Raw genomic sequence first — 22,686 nt, 5'->3', positions numbered from 1 at the left:
CCACAAAACCCTGGAGATCATAGAAATTCTGATCACTCCCAAAGTTTCCTTTGCTACTTTGTGATTCCTACCTCCTGCATCTCCCTACCCACTTCCACCTCTAGGTATGATTGATCTGCTGTTCCTATAGGATCATTTGCATTTTCTAGAATTTTATATCAGTGAAATTACACAGTGTATATACATGCTTTGGGGCAGGTCTGGCTTCTTTCAGTCAGCATAATCATTCTGAGATTGATCCAAGTCATAGCATCATGTATCAACAGTTCATTTCTTGTTATTCCCGAGCAGCTCTCCATTGAAGGAATATTGGCACAATCTGTTTATCAGTTCATCTGTTGATGGACATCTGGGTTCTTTCCCGTACTGGGCTCTTATGTACATCTGTAGACACATCTTCTTGTGGAAATATGGTTTCTTTTGCCTAAGAGTGGAACAGCTGGGTCTTACAGCAAATGTGTTTAACTTGTTAAGAAACTGCCAGACCATTTTCCAAAGTGGTTGCACCATTTCACCTTCCCACTAGCAGCATGAAAGCTTCAGTTTTTCCATATCCTCAATGTCTGGTACTGCCTTTCTTTTTATTTTGGCCATTCTCGTGTTTAGTTACATCTCACTGTGATTTTTAACTTGCTTTTCCCTGATCACAATTGTGGGAAGCCGCTCTGAATGACCTTCCAGTCCTGATGCACCAGGCTCTGACCAACTACTGCATTCTTTGTGGCTTGGGCGGTGATCCACTTGGATAGCAAGGCCAGTCTTCTGAGTAGGCATACCGTGGGGTTGAGATATACTCACCTATTCTTTTGTAATCCTACCCCTTTCCCCTGTTTGGGATAAAATGTTCCATGGAAACTCCCTTTATGTGTCCCCTTCACTTGCTCTGCCTTTGGGTGTGGCCTTCCTGGATGTCAGTCAATCTGCTGACAGGAGACATCACGAAGCTAGACTCAGTCCCTTGAAACCTGACGCCTTGCCTTATTTGAATGGCTTTTCCCCAATAAAAGGGTTGAGAGAACCCGCATGCTCTCTTTCCAAGGACCCCTATGGTTAGAGGAGCCATCACAGACCCAATGAAAAGGTATTTCTCTGTCTCTGTGTGGTTATTTCGTGCAGCCCAGTTCATCTGGAGTGACCTTGAGTGTTTAGTTTTGGAACACGACACACAATGATGGAACTTCTTTTCATGGATTTAATCATAAATCTTCTTGGGTGATTGTCATTTGCCTTCTCTCTCACATCCTGCCCTTGGCTTCCTTGGTTGTTTTTTGTTTGGTTTTTGATTTGTTTGTTTGTTTTTGTATTGGGGATTGAACCCAGGGGCGCTTTACCACTGAGCTACATCCCAGATCATTTTATGTTTTTTTTTTTATCTCGAGACAGAGTCTCACTAAGCTGATGAGAGCCTTGCTAAATTGGGGAGGCTGACTTTGAACTTGTGATCCTCCTATTTCAGTCTCCTGAGTTGTGGGGATCACAGGTGTGCACCACTACACTTGGCAGGTCTTTTTTTAAAAATATTTTTTAGATGTAGATGGACACAATACCTTTATTTATTTATCTTTATGTGGTGCTGAGAATTGAACCCAGTGCCTCACCCGTGCTAGGTGAGTGCTCTACCACTAAGCCACAACCTCAGCCCCAGGTCTTTTTTTTTTTTTTTGAAAAGCTATGCATCGGTGGTGGCTCACAAAAAGTAGGCAAATGCCTTAATGTTATTTCTCCATAATAACTGACTTTTGCCTTCTTGGGTTCCTAGTAACCCTGCTTCTTTTGATGGATGCCTCTCAGACATCAGGTGCATGCCTGTTCAGCCCTCACACACGGGCCTGCAGGAACTTTGTGGACTTGATAGTTTCCAATTTTCTCATAGTCACTAGATAACTCTAACTTACCTAGGTTGAATCCCTTGTTGACCCATACTTTGGTGGATACCTGATGTGAGTGTTACTATTGGCTAGATGGATCCACATGTACAAGATTTGGGGTAATTCAGTGTGATTTTGCTGCTTGATATTTGCAATGGTGAATTTTCTGAGCTGGCTAGTTGAACAATGTGGAATCCCACTGCTGCCAATCCTGGTGGAATAGAACTTTGGAAAGAAGCCACTTTGTTGGGTCCTATAAGTAGAAAGCTGCAGTGATTCCTAAATCTGCTCTATCATTCTGTTCTTCTCGATGTATTTGGAATATTCTCAACCTACTTACTTTTCTAAGTGTGATAATTTCCAAATGGGCTGTAAACCCTTGGAGGACAGATTAAGGTTTCCAGAATCACAGTGCACTTCACAAAACTGTTAGCCGATTAGCCTTCAACTGTAAAAACTAATTATCAATCTGATCAGCCCTACAGACCTCTGGTTTGAGAAAGAACTGCTCAAATATCTGGGGCATACAAGAAACATAAGAATCAGAACTTCTGAACTTTTGAGAAACTGAAAGGGGCATTTCACAGATGAGAAAACAAAGCACCAAGAAGTTATGTCATGCTGAAGTGCCTCACCTCCTTGCCTCTGGATCCTTTAACATGGAATTGACCACTCATTCACCCCTCTGTGCCCCAATATACCCTTTTAAAAATATATATATATATAAATATAAATTTCATATATATATATAAATTTTAGTTGTTGATGAACCTTTATGCTACTCATTATTTATCTGAGGTGCTGAGAATTGAACCCATACCTCACACAGGTGAGGCAAGCGCTGTACCACTGAGCCACAAACCCAGCCCCCCAATATACCCTTTTAAATGTTTGTTGCAGTTCCTGCGACACTGGATTATACCTTGTTTGGGTGTAGGGATAGGGATTACATTCCCCCTGTCTTTGTAGCCCTAGTTCCCAGGACAGCACCTGGCGCTGTCAGGTATTAATAAGGGAACAAATGGGTGAGCTGGTGGCACAGTGTGGCTGGGGTAGGTGTGAGTGGGACAGAATACAATAATGACAATAATATAATCATGTTTCTCAAATGCATAATACATGTTAAGGACCATGTTACATGGCTTATATTTATTTTAAATTTAATGTTTATAATAGCTCTGTGAAATAAATACAGCTAGTCTTATTTTCTATGTAAGAAAACTGAGTATCATGAAATTAAGTGAATTTCCTGAGGTCACATAGCTATACAGAGACTAGCACCTGAGCCCAGGGAGTCAATTATAGATTCTGCCTCCAAACTACTATTTAAGTAACGAGGACACAGTACCTGCCTCACTAAGAAATTTAAATGCTATTCCTCCCTTTTTTTCTCCTCTTTTAACCGGTTTTCAAAGGTGATCATATCTGTGGGGTATCTGAGTGTTTCTCCTTCATGCAGAAAGGCTGATATGAGAAGAGTTAACAGAACTGATAATACGGGTAGGACTACTAAAACTTTGTCAGCCAAATCACTCAGTTTGTGTGATCCCAATAATTTGTGATAAGATCACAATACTTACATTTAGAATATGCACAATGTCTTCTAGGTGGCTAAGAATGAATGTGTCTGTGGTTTCATCATAAGGGATATTTTGGCTGAGAGAAGACAAAGATTGTAGGAATGTCAGCTTTTCCAGTTCACCCTGTATTTGTAGAAATGATAAAAATACAATTAAACACTATAGTCTTTTTTAGAAATTGTAGAAGGCTTTTAAAATTTTTTCTTAGGATGTTTTAAACATCTGACATCTCATTCAATCCATTTTTGGTCTTTATCACAAGGAATGAATAAATTGCTGAGGGATTTCAGTGACATTCCTTGTCCATGGGGCTCTTCTTGATCTGGGGCTTTGCCTCTCCTATGGGCTACATCAGTGTGCATCCCATAATTGTTCTCCCACCCTTGGTCTTTTCTTCCCCATCTACAATCCTGAATAGTGCTGCCAGATTAAGCTTCCAAAAGGTGACCTCTGGTGCTGCTGCTTCTAGTTCTCTTGATCTCATTAAAGATTCATTATTTCAATCCTTAAGGTTTCCTATTAATATGCAAGTTCTGATTTGAAGAAAAAAACTTTTATATTGACATTCTATTTTACTGATTATAAAAATAATACCTAAGAAAATGAAACACATTTGAGAAAAACCACAACCTTGAGAAAAACCCTTCCACTCTTTTTTTCCCTATGTATATGGATGGTGCAAACTGGTACGCGCTCTCTTTAACATGGAATTGAGAGCAAGTTGCAATACACAGAGAAAAAGCTGATTTCATAGCCTCATTACTTCTCACATAGATTAGAAGTCACTGAACAATGGATTCCTTTGCTTCAGTTTTGCCCCTCTCCAATCCACTCCCCCAGCTATAGCCAGACACATTTTTCTCAAGTGCATGTCTGAACAGATCAATTCCTATCCACAATCTTTTCAATTGGAGGTCAAAGTCCTTCCCAATGTGATCCCAGCTGCCCTCTTTGAATCATTTCTTGCCTTGCGCTGAAGCATTCTGAGCTCTAGTCAAATTAACCTTCACGCAGCCCTTTTTTGCTTCTGGGCCTTTGTATCTTCTGACTTCTCTACACTTCTTGCTTACTGACTAAAATGTATTAAAATATAATATTTTGCAACTTGGGTTATGCTTTTTCTCCCCGAGAAGAATCAGGAATGCTTCCTAAGTGCATACACATACCACATGAGTACATAGACAGTTACCATGGTATTTGTGATATGCTGATATAATTACATTCTTCATCTATTCCCCTGTTAAGGTAATGAATTATGTTTTAATTCATTGCAGCAATCCAAGTTCTTTATTAACTACAAAGAAATCTTTTCTAAAGACTTCCTAACATGAAATATAAAGAACTGGTCTGCTGGCCATTGTGGTGCACACCTGTAATCCCAGCAACTTGGAAGGCCAAGGCAAGAGAAGTGCAAGTACAAGACCAGTCTCAGCAATTTAGCAAGGCCCTAAGTAAGCACCTTTGTGAGACCCTGTCTCAAAATAAAAAGGGTTGGGGCTGGGCATAGTGGCACATGCCGTGATTCCAAAGACTAGAGAGGCTGAAGTAGGAGGATTGCAAGTTCAAAGCCAGCCTCAGCAACTTAGTGAGACCATGTCTCAAAATTTAAAAAAAAAAAAAGATAATGAAAATAAAGGTATGGAGATCTGGCTCAGTGGTGTCACATACCTCTGGGTTCATTTCCTTGTACTGAAAAAAAAAAAAAAGGAATTGGTTCAAGTCAAGCATAGTGGTGCACATCTGAGGTCCCACCCAAGGGAGGTAAGGGGGAAAACTACAACCTTTGTACCCTTGTACAACTGGGCTACGCGAACTGGGCCCACTGAGCTGACCCCACATACTTTTTTTAAAATAAAGCAATTTACCCAAATCCTTTCCTGGCTTAAATCAACAGGATATGTTACATTCCTCAACCAACAACTCGCTATCTACAGGAGAAATGTAGACCCAAAATGCCAATAAGAGCACAAGTTACCCTGAAGAGGGCACTTTTATGACCCTTACATAGACCAGATCCCAGAACTCAGGGAGATAAGAATAATTCTCCCTAACCATAAAATCTAATTTCATTAGAACTGATCAGCATTGGCCAAAGTGACCTAGAGCTGTCCTGGGGATTTGAAAGTCTAATGTCATCCTCTGTTGGTCAAAAGTCAAGAGGTGAACCTGGGCAGAACTCTCTGGAAACTTCTCCAAGACCCATAATAAACTGGAGTACAGAAGGGGCATGCCATCCTTCTCCTTCCTTTTCCCTTTTCCTATCCTTTCTAATAAATTCATGCCTATTACTCTGAGCAACATGTCTGAAATCCTTCTGAGTCATCATCACAAGAACTGGTGAGAAAGGACTGCTATGGCTGGCTGCCTCAGCCCCACGGCAGTGATGTGATATTTTGTTTTGTTTTTCTCCTTAAGTACCATGCAACAAAGCAGACCTTTTAGAGACGGAAGGTATGGTTCTATTAATTCTAACACGTGTGGCGAGCTAGCCATGGGCTATGTGTGTGAACCATGAGCATGAGCACATGAGTGGGCTGGGCTGACGACGTATGTGTCCTTTTTGCCCGCTCTGCCTGTGATGCCCACACAGCACCTGAGATGGGTGTGGCTTTCCAAGATGTCAGTCAATCTGCTGACCACAAGACATCAGAAGCTAGACTCAACCCTCTGAAACCTGACCCTTCCCCAATGGGGTAGAACTTTCTTGAGTGTCTTCCCCTCAATAAAAAGGGGCTTCAGAACGCTCTGGCTTTTTTTTCTGCCTCCCTTGTGGGAGCTGGAGCAGAGGAGCCGTCGCTGAAGAACACCAAGACAAAGGTATTTTCTATTCTCGGTGTGGTTATTTTGTGCCAACCCAAATTTCACCTGGAGTGACCCTGAATGACTTAGTCGCATGTAGTGACACACATGCACACACACTATCACCACCACCATCAGGATGCAGTTCCCTCACCCCCTCAGATTTCCCAAATGCCATTCCTTTAGAGTCACAGCCTCTCCCATCCCTGTTGTGGGAAGCACTGATCAGTTTTCCATCACATAATTGGAATCATACGGCATGAAATCTTTTGCGATTGGCTTCTTTTATTCAGCACAATGCCTTTGAGACTCGTGTAGATTGTTGTAGGTATCAATTTTATTCCTTCTATTGCTGAGTACCAGTTTGTATTTCATTTTAGTTTGTTGACCTGTGAAGAAACTTTTAATCTTACCAGTTTGTATCCAGGATCTTGCACAATGTCTTATAAATGATAGGTGCACAATCCTTTTCTGTTGAATGGGATTTTAAAGCTCTGGTACAGGAGGGGAAATCACTGGAAACACTAACTAGAAAGAAGTTATTGTAATAATTGTTTCCCATGAAGGTCTAGGCCACTCAAGTTACCACATAGTAGGATGAGGGAGGTTAAGATACAGAAATAAAACAAAAGGATACTTTTTGTCAATTAAACTGAATGAAGATTAAAAATAAATGCAAAAAATACTGATTTTGGACATCTCCAAGCAATTGAAATTTAATATATTTTGCTGGTGAGAGTCTAAATGGGCTTAACATTCTTGGGGGATTTTTATTTTTATTTTTTCAGTCCTGGAGACTGAACCCAGGGGCACTTTATCACTGAGCTACATCCCCAGTCCTTTTTAGTTTTTATTTTTTTAATATTTGGTTTTTTTTAGTTGTAGTTGGACACAATACCATATTTTATTCATTTTTATGTGGTGCTGAGGATCGAACCCAGTAGTTGGACACAATACCATATTTTATTCATTTTTATGTGGTGCTGAGGATCGAACCCAGGGCCTCACACATGCTAGGTGAGTACTCTACCACTGAGCCACAATCTCAGTCCCCTTTTTATTTTTTAAGACAAGGCCTTGATAAAAATTGCCCAAGTTTGAGGCTGGCCTCAAATTTATAATCCTTCTACTTCAGCCCTCCATGTAGCAGGGATTACAGGTGTGAGCCACCACTCTCTGCCTTGGAGTTTAATGTAACAGTATCTATTAAAAGCTTTAAAAAAGTATATATTCCAGGCTGGTGCTGTGGCTCAGTGGTATAGAGCTTGCCTAGCATGTGTGAGGCACTGGATTTGATTCTTAGCACCACATATAAATAAATAAAATAAAGATCCATTGACAACTAAAAAATACAGTTTTTTAAAAAAGTACATACTCTTTTTTTTAAGTTATGCATTTTTTTAGGTGTCAATGGACCTTTATTTTTATTATTTTTTTGTATGTGGTGCTGAGAATCGAACCCAGTGCCTCACACTTGCTAGGCAAGCACTCTACCGCTGAGCCACAACCTCAGCCCAAAGTACATACTGTTTGATTTATAAATGCCACATCTAGGAATGACCATAAGGGAATTATCTAAGGGGTACACAGAAACCCACAATATAATAATAGTTGTCAAAGAATTGCAATAATTAAAAAATGGCAAGAACCTAAATGACTAACAACAGGGTACCTTACAGTAAGTTAGGACATAATTTCCTTATATACTTCTTATTTATTTAATCATTAGGGTAACAATCAAAATTCTTTTTTTATTTATTTAAAAAAATTTTTTTAGTTGTAGATGGACACAATGTCTTTGTTTTATTTATTTATTTATTTTTGTATCTGGTGCTGAGGTTCGAACCCAGTGCCTCACATATGTGAGATGAGCCCTCAGCCACTGAGCTACAGCCCCAGCCCCAAGATCAAAATTCTTTACGCTGATTTTCAAGACCCAGAACCATCTGCCTCTGCCCTTGTCTTCGGCCTCACCTTGCATTGCTGTCCCTCTCAGCATGATTTAAGCACAGACTGAGGCTTGAGTGTCTCAAACATGCTCTGCTTCTTTCAGCCACAAGGTAGTTAACATATCATTTTCTACTTCTGGAACAGGCCCCTAAATCTAACCTCTAGTTTCTCTTACTTACTGCTCAGATCTGAGCTCTAGGTTCCCTCCTCAGAGTCCTTCCTGTTCTCATGGGATGCATGAAGGAACGAATGAACACCACCTAAGCCCTGCATGCTGTGTGGCCAGTAAGTAGGATTATATAGATCTGTATATTGAATTAGAATTTTTTTTTCTCCCATCATATATGATTGGGGAAGATTAACTTTTAATTTTTGTTATGGTTTCCTTTGTTTTCATATGGATTTTATATTCTTGTAAGGATGAATTATAAATATAAATAAATATGTTATAAATATAAAAGCATAAGTAAATTTTCTAACCTATAAAATCTTCATATAATAAGAAACAATACATGTTCAAAATATCTGTTAACGTGGAGGAATTCATTGGCTAACTTGTACAGACTGTTGTGCATACCTTTAAGGGATGACCACCAATCACCTTCTGGATGGACTGGATCAGTCTCTGAACACTGGCCTCACTGAGGGGCCCCTCGTAGGCCAGGTGTCTGAAGCTGTCTGTGAAGGACTCCAGAGGGAGTCCAGGAATGTCAGGGATGTCCAAGTCTAATACCAAAAGAAAGACACCAAATGACGCTTCCATATCATGTCAAGTGCTATGGCTTAATAGGGAGAATCACTGGGCATCAGGACACACAGTTTTCCTGCTTCCTTAAAAAAGTACCTGTGTACTCTTAAAAAAGTACTCTGTGACCCAGACCAAATCCATTCCCTTCCCCAAGCTTCACTTTTCTCAATTACAAATTTAATGCTCTCCAAGGCCGCCTAAGCTAAAGACCTCTGGGACTCAGCTGTAAAAGAGTAAAGAACATGAATTCAAATCTGTTTGCGACTACTATGAATCCTGGCTCTACCATGAATTGGTTATATTAGAAGGATTAAATGAGGCAATGAATGCAAAGAACAGAATGCTAGCATTTGACACATGGTAGGATCTTAGTGATAGGTTTTTTCTTTTTTTGGTGCTGAGGGGATTGAATCCAAGGCCCTGCACATGTTAAGACCACACTCTACCACTGAGCTATTATTCAAAAAATTTAAAAATAATCTATGACTCTGAAGAAACAAGAGTATAATATGCAGTGGTGGCCCTTGTGTCGATACTCATTTCTTTCCACTGGGCCAGGCTGCAGTGAACCCTGGGGTGTCTCCTTCACCACCTGGAATGTGCTCTGGTGAGGACATGGGCTTCAGAGCTGGTTTGCCTAGGCTCAGTTCCTGACTGTCTCTTTCTACCATTCTGCCCTATGTGACCTCTGTTTCTCTAGCCCAATTTCGTCATTCCCCAAATGGGATGATAATAGAACTTACCTCATGTGGCTGATATAGAGCTAGGACCAAGAAGTATCAACAAATATAATTCCTTTGCTCTCTAAGTGACAATGATGATAATGCATCATTTTCCTATTCATGCTTCTTTACATCTTCACCTCCTCTGTGTCCAACGTGAAATCCTTATTCCTATTGGGCTAACAATCTTACTATTTCCCCTCTGACATAACTGTCACTTTACTTGTGGTTTTTGTTTTTTGCAGTACTAGGGATTGAACCCAGGGCTACCCTATCATTAAGCTACATCCCCACCCTTTTTTATTTTATTTTTTAATTTTGAGACAGGGTTTTGCTAAGTTACTGAGGCTGGCCTCAAACTTACTATCCTCCTCCTTCAGCTTCCAGAGTAGCTCAGAATACAGGTGTAGCTGGGATTACAGGCAGGCACCACCATCCTGGCTCCTACTTGCATATTCTTTTTTCTCTGCTGAATGCCTCTTTTGCAAGCTCCTCGCACTCCCTACCACATTCTTTTTCATCTCCTAACTGCAGTGATTAAGCCATGCTTTCATTCACCCCTGATCTTTGCCTAGGCTGCTCCTTCTGCCTGCATTTTCTGCCCTTCCCTTTACCTCTCTCTGCCTTGCTAACTCCTACTCACTTCTCAGATCTCAGCTCCAGGATGCCTGTCCCGAATTCCTTTTTTGCCCATGTTGGCCAAGTATCCTCCTAGCCACTAATAACCCTCTCTATTTCCAATCTGACCTCCAGTCCCCATCACACGGATGACACTGAGTTCCAACTACCTGTTCATCTACAAGTGTGAATGAGTGAATGTATTTCCTCAAACACATCAAGGTCTTTCTTGGCTCATGCCCGTGAAGCTCAATCTATCTAAAATACTCCTCCCTCCACTTCTCATATGGGTCACCCTTTCACCTATCTTAAGGCCTCCTTTAGGGTTGAAAGCACCACCTCCTACAGGCGTTTGCCAATAACCATAGTTTAAAGTAGGTCTCCATTTCCCTTACTTTTTCTCAACCTCTTGTTTAATTTTTCTATAGTGCTTACTACAACTTATTTTTTTTAAAGAAAGGTTTTTTTTTTAGTTGTCTATGGGCCTTTATTTATTTATATGCGGTGCTGAGATTTGAACCTAGGGCCTCACACATGCCAGGCAAGCGCTCTACCACGGAACCACAACCCCAGCACCTTACTACAACTTTTAATCATGTAGTTACTGTCTATTTACTTTTTTGGGTCTCTCTTCTGCGCTGTCACAGATCTATAAGGGCAGGACCACAACAGATATAGTCACTCTTTATGGCCAGCACCTGATAATAAATGTTTGCAGGATAAATAAAGACAGTTATTCTGCAGATCCCACCATCTGCATGGTCTTCTCACTCTATGTCAATGCACACCAACGTTTCCCTTCCAGAATCCCTCTAGTACTCACACTCTGCTTAGGAGTCTGAAGAACTATCTGGATCAGGATCAAGTTTAGTTTCCTGTGTGTCTAGAATAATGTATCTTATTTTATTTTGCCAACCATATTCTGAAGTCTCAAAGTCAGGTATCACTGTCAAAGGCTAGTCAAGGGTTGATTATCCAGCAAGTATTTAATCACTACCTCTTGAAATGACTTAAACAGAGAAGGCTGGGGTCTAGATCAGTGTTTAGCATGCATGAGGTTCTGGGTTTGATCTTTAGCTCTGTGAGGTGTGGGGGAAGAGGGAGAGAGAAAGGGAAAGATATTGATTGATTCCCACCCTCAGTTCTGTCCTTATACAATCCTTTCCGTTTCACCTGTAAATTCAATGCTACTTTCGCCTTTTTTAATATCATCTAAGTTGCTCAGCTGCAAATCCACACTTCCTGAGTCATTGTCAGAAGCACAGGGGATCACTACCTCTTCTTGACTGAAGAACCTAAGAATGAAGAGGAGATAGGAAAAATTAAGTTTTTCAGAACTGCTTCTCTCTCACCCTTCAATTGGAAGCCTAAATGTCCCTCCCAGAGAGGCATTTATTGATCATCAATCTACATTAGATAGCCTCTCCACCCCAGTCCACAGTTGTTCTTTTTATTGCAGTATTTAATTATCATCAACAATTATCTTGTTCATTTGGATTCATTGTTTGTGTCCTATCAGACTATACACTGTATTAGTGGAGAAACCTTGTCTACATGGTCATAATCGTATCCCATCCCTAGCACCTACAATACTGGCAGCCTCATGGGGACTGAATGGATAGTGAGAAACAAAATATACTACTGTGAGAAGCTGCCTCAATCCCCCTTACCCTTGTCTACTTTTACTCTTTTCCATAACACATAATACCTTCTATCATATAAATTTTTATTTATTATTGGTGCTAGGGATAAAACCCAGGGTCTGGCACATGCTAAGCATGTGCTCTACCATGGAGCTATCTCCTTAGCCCAATTCAGTTAGTTATGATGTTCATTGTTTGTCATCTATTTCTTCCTTTTATAATGTAAGCTTCAGTCCTTGGTGCAGTGGTGCTAGCCTGTAATCCCAGTGACTTGGAAGGCTGAGACAGGAGGCTTGCAAGTTTGAGGGCAGGCTTAGCTAATACAGTGAATGGCTGAATAGATTTATATTTACTGAATGTTTAACACAGATGAATGAGCAAAAAAGCATTGCCTTTTGTTCTTGTTTTTTATATTGGCATGAATATTAAATGTTGACAAAGATGTGTAGAAAAAACCTTATGAATTGCAGTTGGAAATGTGAATTGGTACAATTAGTTTGGAAATACTCTGGCATTATCTATAGTTGAAGGGTGTACATATACTAGTCACTATTCTACTCTTATCAATATATTTTCAAAGAAACTCTTACACATCTCTACCAGGAATATGTATAAAATTTTTGCAATAGCAATTATGGTTTAAAAAATGGAGACATCTTAAGGTCTAGAACAGATAAACTGTGGTATGTTCATCCAATGAAGTTCAACATAGCATGATAATGAATGAGTTTTAGCTATGTGCAACAAAACAGATAAATCTCAGAATGTTGGCAGAAAAAAGAAAGTCACAGGGAAAATATGCAAAAAAATCCATTCATACAATAAGAAATATGCAAAACTAAACAAATGCTTCTTGGTATTATAAATGTATATGACAAAACTACAAAGAAAAACAAGGAAACAATGTAAACTGCGGGATGGGACTCTCTTAGAGAGGAGAGGTGGGGATGGAATGGGTAGGGTCAGAAAGAAGACTTCAAAGTCATGGTCCTGTTTGTTTAGGACAGAATTACTGGTGCACTGTTTCACTGTATCATTCTTTCCTCCTTATGTATGTTTTATAAATATTTAGTCAATATTAAAAGACTTTTGGGAAAAGCCCAAACGAATACAGTTTTAGCTTTATCCTGTGCATATATATTTCTTCAACAATAGTAACTAATTAAAACCAAACCAACCCTCTAGAATAGTTGGGTTGTATTGTAGGTTGTATAAATGACATTTTAAGAAGCTGCCAATTTTTTTCCAAAACGGCAGTACAAGTTTCCATTTCCACTAGAAGTATATGTTCCTCTACATTCTTGCCAACATTTGAAATTGTAGGTCTTTTTTATATTAACTATTCCAATGATACCTCTTTGTGGTTTTTCAGTGATGTTGACCATGCAGTTATTTCTTATTTGTATATCTTTTTTCAATGAAGGGCTTCTTAAAACTTTTGCCTCTGTTTATTGTTCGCAGTGGCATGCTGGTAAATATTCATAATAGTTAAAAGCAGATTTTGGAGTTGGGCTGACTCTGTTTCCCCTTAAAATTGTAAACAGAAAGATGACAAGGAATAAATGAGATAATGTATGTCGAGTGCTTAGTACACCGTCAGGCTGCATTGTAAACCCTTGATAATTGGAGTTAGGTATTAGTACTGTTCTTGGATAAGTCACTTCCATGTTTAAGTCGGTCAGATCTTTAAAATTGGGCTAAAACGCCCCTCAATTACTGAGAGGAGTCACTGATCTGTCTTGCAACTAAAACTTCACTGGGATCAGTTATTAACAAGCAAAGTGGCCATCTTTGAAAGAAAATGTCAATAATTTTCTAAAGAAACACAAAACCCCTTGAATATTCCTCTTCCACTGGACCCTTCCGTTCCTTTAAAGTTGGCCGGGCTGCAGACAGACCAGGGAGTGACAGAGCAGGTGGCCAATCACGGCGATTGGCCAATCCGAGGCGGCCCCGTCTTGGGCCCACCCCGAGGCCTGGTCCAACCGCGTCCGGGTAGCGCCCGGAGTGAGACCGTTGCGAGACGGCCGGTTCCAAGTGCGCCACGGCCCGGGGGGTAGGCAGGCCCGCACGCCGGAACCCAGAGGACCCCTGAGCGCGAGGATTGGAATCCGCAGCGCGGCTGCTGCGAGCGGCCGGGCCCAGCGGGACCGCGGAAGACTGACCTGTGCCTAGAGCCCATCCCGGCAAGCAAAGCCTGCTGCGAGTCCCTGGCGTCCCCTCCGGCGCGCTCTCGGAGCCACTTTCCCGAGCGGAAGTCAGCCTGCTGCTCAGGCTCCGGTGTGACCTGCTCGGAGGAATGGCGCCGCCGGGTGAGGCGTTGCGCATGGCTCAATAACTGGGTTCCGCGGCCGGCACGCTTAGGGGAGCGGGCTCTGGCCCGCGGGAGGCTAGTGCCCGCCACTCGGGAGCCGGCTAGGCGGGATCCCCTCCCGCTGCGGGGCAGGGGCAGGGGCATGGGCTCCAGCTCTTTCGGTGGCGAGGGTCTGACCGAGGGTAGCGAGCTGGTGCCAGTGCCCGCGACTAGCTGGGGGTTGGTGGGGGTGGGGTGGGGTGCAACGCGGAACTACGGGTCCCCGCGAAGACCAGCCTGTGGGTGGGCGAATTGCGGCCGCGCTTAACCCAGGCCTGGCTTCCCCCATTCATTTGACAAGTGCGGGCGGCCTAAGACCTGTCCCCGCTCGCCGCGGGCCACTTTTTGTTTCGTGTGAGCCTTTGAGCAAACTGCCCATTCTTTGGGCCATAGTTTCCTCTTCAGTGACAGACAAGAGAATCACTCTTCAGCTCTCTCTGGGAGCTTAGAGTCTAGGTTCTCAAGTTCTACTCTGGGCGCAAACTTGCAGCCTGCCACGTATTCTTTATATGACCTAGAGCCAGTTACTTGAGTACACTGCACCTCAGTTTCTCATCTCTAAGATAAGTACATTATTCGCTTCATAGAGTTGCTGCATTAAGTAAGATAATCTCGTGTATTTTAGAACAGCTCATGACACTACGTTAGCACTCAGTAAAGTTCACTGCTTTGGTGGTTACTGAGTGGACACAGCAGGATGGACTCCACAGCTCGTGTGTGTACTCTTGTTATTCCCGCGGGACACAGGCTGGAATCCTAGAGAGAAGGGAAATAACTTACACAAGGTAACTTTAATCAGCCCTGTGTTTAACTAAGAAGTAGTGGATACTATAATGGTCAAAGCCATAATTTGGATTCAAACTGCCTGTGGTATGATTCTCAGTTCCTTATGTGACTTAGGGCAGGTGCAGGTAAGCACTTCTGAACCTCAATTTCTTGGTCTGTAAAAGGCAGTAAATAGCCACCTCACTTGGTTGTTGTGAGGATTTAATGTCTCAGTTCATACAAGGTACTCAGTGTAGTTTGAGCTTTCCTGGCGTGTTACAGTGTCAAGTTTTAGCCAAATAGTTATTGCTATCAAGGTGGGAAGATGAGGGTCTGATGCAGATGCTGTGCTAGGGGAATTTACAGGCTAGCTGGGAAAATGCTAGTGATAGCAATCCACTAAGATTGCAGTATTGAATGCCTGCATGTACACTAGGCATTGGAGATTCAGCAGTAGTACCTCGACTCCTCTTTTCTCTTGCATCTTTTTGTCCAGTAGCAATCTGATAGGCTTTAACTTTGAATTCTAGCTAGACACTGGCCACTTGTTACCACCTCCGCTGCTGTTGCCCAGGATTGGACCACCCTGATCTGTTTACTTGAAATATAGTAGTAGTCTCCTAACTTTTTCCCCTCTTTCTGTCCTTGCTCCTGCATACTCTGTTCTCAACACAGCATTGCCTGTCAGCACTGTGATCCTGTTCAAATGTAAGTCAAATCACTCCTCTGTTCAGAACTTTACAGTAGTTCCCATCTTGTTCAGTGCCAGTCAGTCTTCTGTGGTGTTCAAGGCTCTCTGGAGTTGCCTCTGTCACTCCATCTTTACCTCTCTCCCTGGCTTACCTACCTCTGGCATACTGGCCATGCTGATCTTGAAAATAACCATGTGTCCCCCTGGTGTAGACTTTATACTTGTTTTTCTTCTTGGGATACTTTTTCCTCAAATAACAATAATGACTTGCTCCTTCTTCTTGAAGTGTAAGCTCAATATCTGTTTCTTCCTTGGTCCTTCGTACACTCCATGTTTAAAATGCAGCCCTTCCCACATGTCCCTTCTTTATTTTTAGATTTCTCCCTAGCACTTTTTACCTTGTAATGTGACAAATCATGTTTCTTAATTATTTTATGTTAAATCTTTGTTTTCCCACTTGAATCCAAGCTATCTGAGGGTGGGGAGTTTCCTGCTGTATTTTTTTTTTTTTTTTTTTTTANCCTTTTTGGTTTTTATTTTGAGACACTGTCTCACTAAGTTGCTGAGGCTGGCCTTGAGCTTGCTTTCCTCCTGCCTCAGCCTCCTGAATCCCTAGGATTACATGAGTGTGCTATGGCATCTGACTGTATTTTTCTCTTTATCCTCTGCAAGCATTGTACTACTGAGTTACCTCCCCAGTCTTTTCTTTCTTTCTTTCTTTTTTTAATGAACTTTCACATTCTTTAGGTTAATACACACAAGTACTTAAATGAAATAAATGTTCATAGAATAGTTCTCTGCCTACCCCTAATATATATCATTCTCCAAAAAAATAGTGAAGCATGAACTCTTGTAGTGTTAGACCTAGGTTTGAATCTAAAACATGTGCAAGCTACTCTGGTCCTCAGTTTTCTTATTTGTAAAATGGGTGTAATAATGTCTTTCTTAATTCTAGTTCCAACTAAATTTGACACTATGGGCAAAGGATTTAAGACCATTAATGCTAGCCTTGTGATTGCTTGTTGTTGCTTTTTACTTGGGTGGTGGACAAATTCACTTCATCATGAAGCAGTGCCTTCAAAAGTTGTTTTTTGTTTTGTTTATTATTATTATTTTTTAAACTGGAGATTGAACTCAGGGGCGCTTAACCACTGAGCTACATCTCCAGCCCTTTTATATTTTTTATTTTGAGACAACAGAGTCTTGCTGTTGCTTAGACCTTGCTGAGTAGCTTAGGGCCTTGCTGAGTTACTAAGGCGGCCTTGAACTTGCAATCCTTCTATGCCAGCCTCCCAAGTTGCTGGAATTATAGATATGTACCACTGTGCCTGGCTTTGTTTTTTGATTTTTTAAAGAAAATTTATACTTGCACTTTATTGTTTTTCCACAGTCTTTATTTCTGCATTATAATTATACATAATGATGGGATTTGTTGTTACACATTCGTACATGCACACAATATGACAATATAGTTTGGCTAATATGTTCTCTTTTTTTTTTTAAGAGAGAGTGAGAGATGGGGAGAGAGAGAATTTTTTTTTTTTAATATTTATTTTTTAGTTGTAGTTGGACACAATACCTTTATTTCACTTATTTATTTTTGTGTGGTGCTGAGGATCGAACCTGGGCCGCACACATGCCAGGCGAGCGCGCTACCGCTTGAGCCATATCCCCAGCCCATATGTTCTCTTTTTTAAATAGAAATATACCACTCCTACAATTCTTGCTGAAGCATCATAGATGTGAGTTAATTCTTCTTCCATTTATTTGAGAAATAATTATTCAGTACCTACCGTGTACCAGGCAATTTGCAAGACAAGTAAATACTGGGACAAACACGAAAAACAGTCTTTGTCCTCGTGGAACTTGCAGTTTAGCAGAGAAAATAGACCTCTCAGTATCATAGTTATAAAAAAAATAGTTCATAAGAGAAGTACAAATTACTGTGAGTAGATAAAACAACAACCTTATAATGGTAATAGAAGTAGTAGCTGACATTTATATAGCCCTTGTTATGTGCAAGATCTTTCTATGTTAATCCATAACAACTCTGTGGATGATACTGTTATTATCCCACTTTCCTCTTAAGGAAGCTGAGGCCCTGGCTGAATCACTTTCCATGGTCACCTTGCTAATAAATGGAATGGTGTGATGAATCCTGTGCCTTAGAAGCTCAGAGCCTGCTAGGTGGACTTTTCTTTCCACATTTGAAGACCTGGCTCACCGCTCAAATCTGACCCCAGCTCCTCACTCTTCCTCACATGGTTTGGTTCCCAGATGTTGGTGCGCATCATTGTTGGGACTACATATAAAAATCTGGAGTTGTATGTATTGTATTTAATATATTCATTTCCCTCCAAGGTTCAAGCACTGTCTTCCTGTTGGCCCTGACAATCATAGCCAGCATTCAGGCTCTGACGCCCACCCACTACCTCACCAAGCATGACGTGGAGAGACTGAAAGCCTCGCTGGACCGCCCCTTCACAAGTTTAGAATCTGCCTTCTACTCCATCGTGGGACTCAGCAGCCTTGGGGCCCAGGTGCCAGATGTAAAGGTATGACTTTTGCCTTGGTGTCCTGAGTGATTCAGAGAACCTTCTTCTCCTCACTGGGTTCCTTTTGGGTACTTCAAAACAAACTCTTGGGGCTGGGGTTGTGGCTCACGGTAGAGCGCTTGCCTCGCACGTGTGAGACCCTGGGTTCGATCCTCAGCACCACACAAAAATAAATAAGTGAAATAAAGGTATTGTGTCCAACTACAACTAAAAAATAAATATTAAAAAAAAACCAAAACTCTTCTCATTTGAGGGCAACCAAGGTCAGTCCAATATAAGAAATACTTATTTCAATCTAACAGATTTTCTTTTTGAGTGCTTAATGTATATTTAGGAGCATGCTAGGTGTTCTTAGTGAAATAGAACAAGTTTTCGATCCTCTAGAAACCTATACTGTAGCCCTGTGAGTGAGACCGTTCAGTACCACAGGTACTTGTAAAGTGCCTAGGTGTTTGGATAATCAGTGATTAAAGAATTCAAGTTGGGGGCACTCCCACTTGTTAAGCTCAACAGTCACTGTATCAGGTCACTTTGGTGTACTTTGTGGACTTTTGATGAGGAGAATGCATCATTATTTAAACCTTTTCTGGATTCAGGAACAGTGGTGAGGGAATTTATATTTTATTCATTGCAACAGAATGGACAGCTAGGCTAAGAAATTTTCCTATGTACCTTTTTTTGTGGGGAGGGTGGTTACCAGGGATTGAACTCTGGGGCACTCCTTACTGAGCCACATCCCCAGCCCTATTTTGTATTTTATTTAGAGACAGAGTCTCACTGAGTTGCTTAGTGCCTTGCTGTTGCTGAGGTTGGCTTTGAACTCATGATCCTCTTGTCTCAGCCACTGGAGCCACTGGGATTACAGGCATGAGCCACTTGTTCCTGGCTCATATATACCTTTGTTTTCAATGACTATACAACAAATTTCTGTAAACTTAGGGAGTTAAATCACCATCCATTTATAAGCTGATATTCTGCAGGTCAGAAGTTATCCAGGCAGTTTTCCTGGACTTGCTTTTTAGTGTCTCCTAAAGTCAAGGTGAAGGTATTGACCAGGCTGAGCTCTTACTGGAAGCTCTGGTGAAGAATCTGTTTCTAAGCTCATTCAGGTTGACAGAATCCAGTCCCTTATAGTTTTAAGTCTGAGGTCCTTACTTTCTTACTGGCTCAAGCCAATGGTTGCTCTCTGCTCGTCAAAGCTACCCAAATTTCTTCTCATGGGGCCAGCAATAGTGTCTCTCTCTTGCCTCCATTTCTACCATCAGCCAGAGAAAACTGCTCTTAAAGGGCTCACCTGCTTAGGTCAGGCCCACTTGCATAATCTCTGAATTCTAAGGTCAACTGACTTGAGGTTTTTAAATATACCTGCAAAAATCCCTTCATAGTAGTTTCTAGATTTGTGTTTAAGTGAATAATTAGTGAATGGAAATCTTAGGGGTGGGTGAGCAACTTTTAGACTTCTGCCTTCCATATCTTACATTGGCATTGAAATGATTCTAAATCTCAGTGACAAAATTTGTTTTTTGTTTATTCACTTGAGGCTTCCCTTTATATTTCTTCAGTCTGGGATTTAGCTGATGGAGTAGTCTATCTGGAACATGTGCAGAAAGCAAATGGAGTATATGGTTCTTTTTTTTTTTTTTTTTTAAATATTTATTTTTTTTAGTTTTCGGCGGACACAACATCTTTGTTTGTATGTGGTGCTGAGGATCGAACCCAGCGCCCCGCACATGCTAGGTGAGCGCGCTACCGCTTGAGCCACATCCCCAGTCCCAAGTATATGGTTCTTAAAACTTCTGCACCGGCTGAGTATAGTGGCACACACCTGTAATCTCAGCATCTTGGGAGGCTGAGGCAGGAGTATTGCAAGTTCAAGGCCAGTGTCAGCAACTTAGTGAGACCGTGTTTCAAATAAAATAAAATAAAAAGGACTGGGGATGTGGCTCAGTGGTAAAGCCCCTCAGTTCAATCTCTGGTACAAAAACAAAGAAAAGAAAAGAAAAACAACAACAAAACAAATCTTCTTCATAGAAGAGACACATTATATGTTACTTCTTTTCATTTTTCTCATTTTGTTGTCTAATGCCAGTCACATAGTCCTGTGTGGATTCAGTAAGTCAGGGAGGTAGAGAGACAGTGCATTTTGGTGAATAGAACTCATCCAACTAGCTCCTGGATCCTTTTGTCTCAGTGCTGTCCTACGAGCGAGCCTCTTTGGCTCTAGTCTAACAGTTCCTTTTCCGAGAAGAGTGGTAAGCACCCCGACACACTGGATGGGCAGTGTAGCCCATGTTAGTCTGAATTCATTCATTGAGCAGTTGTTAACTGAGCGCTTGTGTTAGGCCCTGAGTCAGTCATAATCACTGCACTCAGGGAACTTATGGTAAGCTGGAAGTTAGAAAAGAGTAGTGCTGAGCCAGGTGCAGTAGTACACACCTGTAGTCCTAGAGACTTGAGAGGCTGAGATGGAAAGACTGCAAGTTTGAGACCAGACTCAGCAACTTAGCAAGACTTTGTCTAAAAAAAAAAAGGCTGGGGATGTAGCTCATCAGTAAATTGCAATCCCCAGTACCCGCCTCTGTCCCCTGCAAAAATAAATAAATAAATAAATAAAAGGCCTGTAATTCGGATGTGTTCTGCTTCAAAGGTCGTGTGTTAAAGGCTCGGTCCTCATCCCATGGTGCTGTTGAGAGGTAGTGGGCACTATAAGAGGTGGGGCCTACTGGGAGGTTGTTAGTCCATTAGGGGTATGCCCTTGAAGAGGATTGTGGAACCCTGGTCCCTTTGCTTCTTTGGTCCTTTCCTTCTCTTGCTCCCTGGCCATACACATAGTGCCATTGCTCAAAGCAATGGGGCCAACCATTCATAAACTGAAACCTCTAAAACTATAAGCTAATATAAACCTTTTCTTTTTGTTAGTTGATTATGTCAGCTATTTTGCTACAGTAACAGAAAACTAATACGAATCAGCCTTTTATTATGGAAGTTTTCAAACATTCACAAAATTGCCATCTGCTAGCTTGAACAGTTATTTACATTTTGCCATTTTGATTACGATTACTTGTTTTCTCCTTTATTTTTGCTGGAATATTTTATTTATTTTTAAGATAAGATCTTACATGCCTGTGATCCCAGCTACTTGGGATACTAAGTCAGGAGAATCACCTTACGGGTTTGAGGCCAGCCTGGCACTAGGCCAGCAACTGGACTATTTTAAAGCAGATATTAGACAAATCGTTTCACTTATATCTCTTCATGGGAACTTTTGTTTTAACAATAATAGCAGTGTTTTTATTTTGTCCATCCATTTAAAAAATATATTTTTAGTTGTAGATGGAGATAGTAACTTTATTTTATTTATTTACTTTTATTTGGTGCTGAGGATTGAACCCAGTGCCTCACATGTGCTAGGCAGGTGCTCCACCACTGAGCCACAACCCCATCCCCTCTATCCATTATTAATAGTAGTTTTTTTTTTTTTATGTCATTTAATTCTCAGTCTATGTTCATTTATCTCTAATTATCCCAAAATTGTCTTGAAGAGGTAGTTGGTTTAAGTCCACATCTGAACAAGGTCCACACATTGCGTTTTGTTGATGTCTCCTAAGTCTCTTTTTACCTGTAATAGTTCCTGTTCCCTCTATCCCCTCATACCACTTCTTTCTCTTTTTTTTTATGATACTAGTGATTGAACCGGGGCCTCACCCATGCTAGGCTAGCATACCTACCACTGAGCTGTGTCCCCAGTTCTTTTTAAATTGCTCAGGCTGGTATCAAACTTTCAATCCTCGTGCCTCAGCCTCCCAAGTAGCTAGAATTATAAACATGAGCCACCTCGCCTGCCGCCCCGTTCCATTTGTGGGAAAAGCTGGGTCACTTGTCTTGGAGAATTTTCAACATTCTGCCTTTGCATCATCATGTTTTTGAACATATTGCTCTATTCCTTGTACTCCTTTACCCTGATAGTTACCTCTTGAGGCTTAATTATATTCAAAGTCAGTTTTCTTGGCAAAAATATTTCAGAGGTAGTTCTGTGTATTTCTGTCAAGAGATACATGTCTGATTGTTTAACTCTTAGTGATAAAGTTGGATCAGTGGATCAAGGTATCCAGCTAATCTGTGTGCATACATATACAGTGTATGGTAGGGACTGTCTTTTATAAAAATCCAGCCTGGCAGTTTCTGCCTTTTAGTTGGGGAGTTTATTCCACTTATGTTTAATAAAATTATACTGTTTGGTTAAAATCTACTGTCTCAAAGTTTTCTATTTATCTGTTTTTTCCCCTTCTTACCTCCCTTCTTTTAGATTAGGTATTTTTTAGTATTACATTTTTTATCTTCTATTGGTGTTTAGCTTTATTATAATATGCATCTTAATTTATCACAGTGTAATT

General features: G+C 41.0%; 2 protein-coding genes across 3 annotated transcripts in view; one reads left to right on the top strand and one right to left on the bottom strand.

Annotated features, from left to right (window-relative positions):
• Mroh8 (maestro heat like repeat family member 8) overlaps nucleotides 1–14,452 on the bottom strand; it is a 63,639-nt gene extending 49,187 nt beyond the window's left edge. Inside the window, exons 1-4 of the mRNA XM_048810967.1 lie at nucleotides 14,094–14,452; nucleotides 11,459–11,580; nucleotides 8,775–8,923; nucleotides 3,449–3,571 (exon numbers count right to left, since the gene is read on the bottom strand). Coding sequence (XP_048666924.1) covers nucleotides 3,449–3,571; nucleotides 8,775–8,923; nucleotides 11,459–11,580; nucleotides 14,094–14,386 — 687 coding nt within the window. The 5' untranslated portion in view covers nucleotides 14,387–14,452. The remainder of the gene's footprint in view (nucleotides 1–3,448; nucleotides 3,572–8,774; nucleotides 8,924–11,458; nucleotides 11,581–14,093) is intronic.
• Rpn2 (ribophorin II) overlaps nucleotides 14,031–22,686 on the top strand; it is a 60,256-nt gene continuing 51,600 nt past the window's right edge. For both annotated transcript variants that reach the window (XM_015480906.2, XM_048810968.1), the window contains exons 1-2: nucleotides 14,031–14,240; nucleotides 18,099–18,292. In XM_015480906.2, coding sequence (XP_015336392.1) covers nucleotides 14,228–14,240; nucleotides 18,099–18,292 — 207 coding nt within the window. In that variant the 5' untranslated portion in view covers nucleotides 14,031–14,227. The remainder of the gene's footprint in view (nucleotides 14,241–18,098; nucleotides 18,293–22,686) is intronic.

This window comes from Marmota marmota, unplaced genomic scaffold (assembly GCF_001458135.2).
Source record: "Marmota marmota marmota unplaced genomic scaffold, marMar, whole genome shotgun sequence".
In the NCBI taxonomy this organism is placed as follows: Eukaryota; Metazoa; Chordata; class Mammalia; order Rodentia; family Sciuridae; genus Marmota; species Marmota marmota.
The sequence above is the reverse complement of the archived record's forward strand: the minus strand, read 5'-3'. Positions and strand labels throughout refer to the sequence as shown.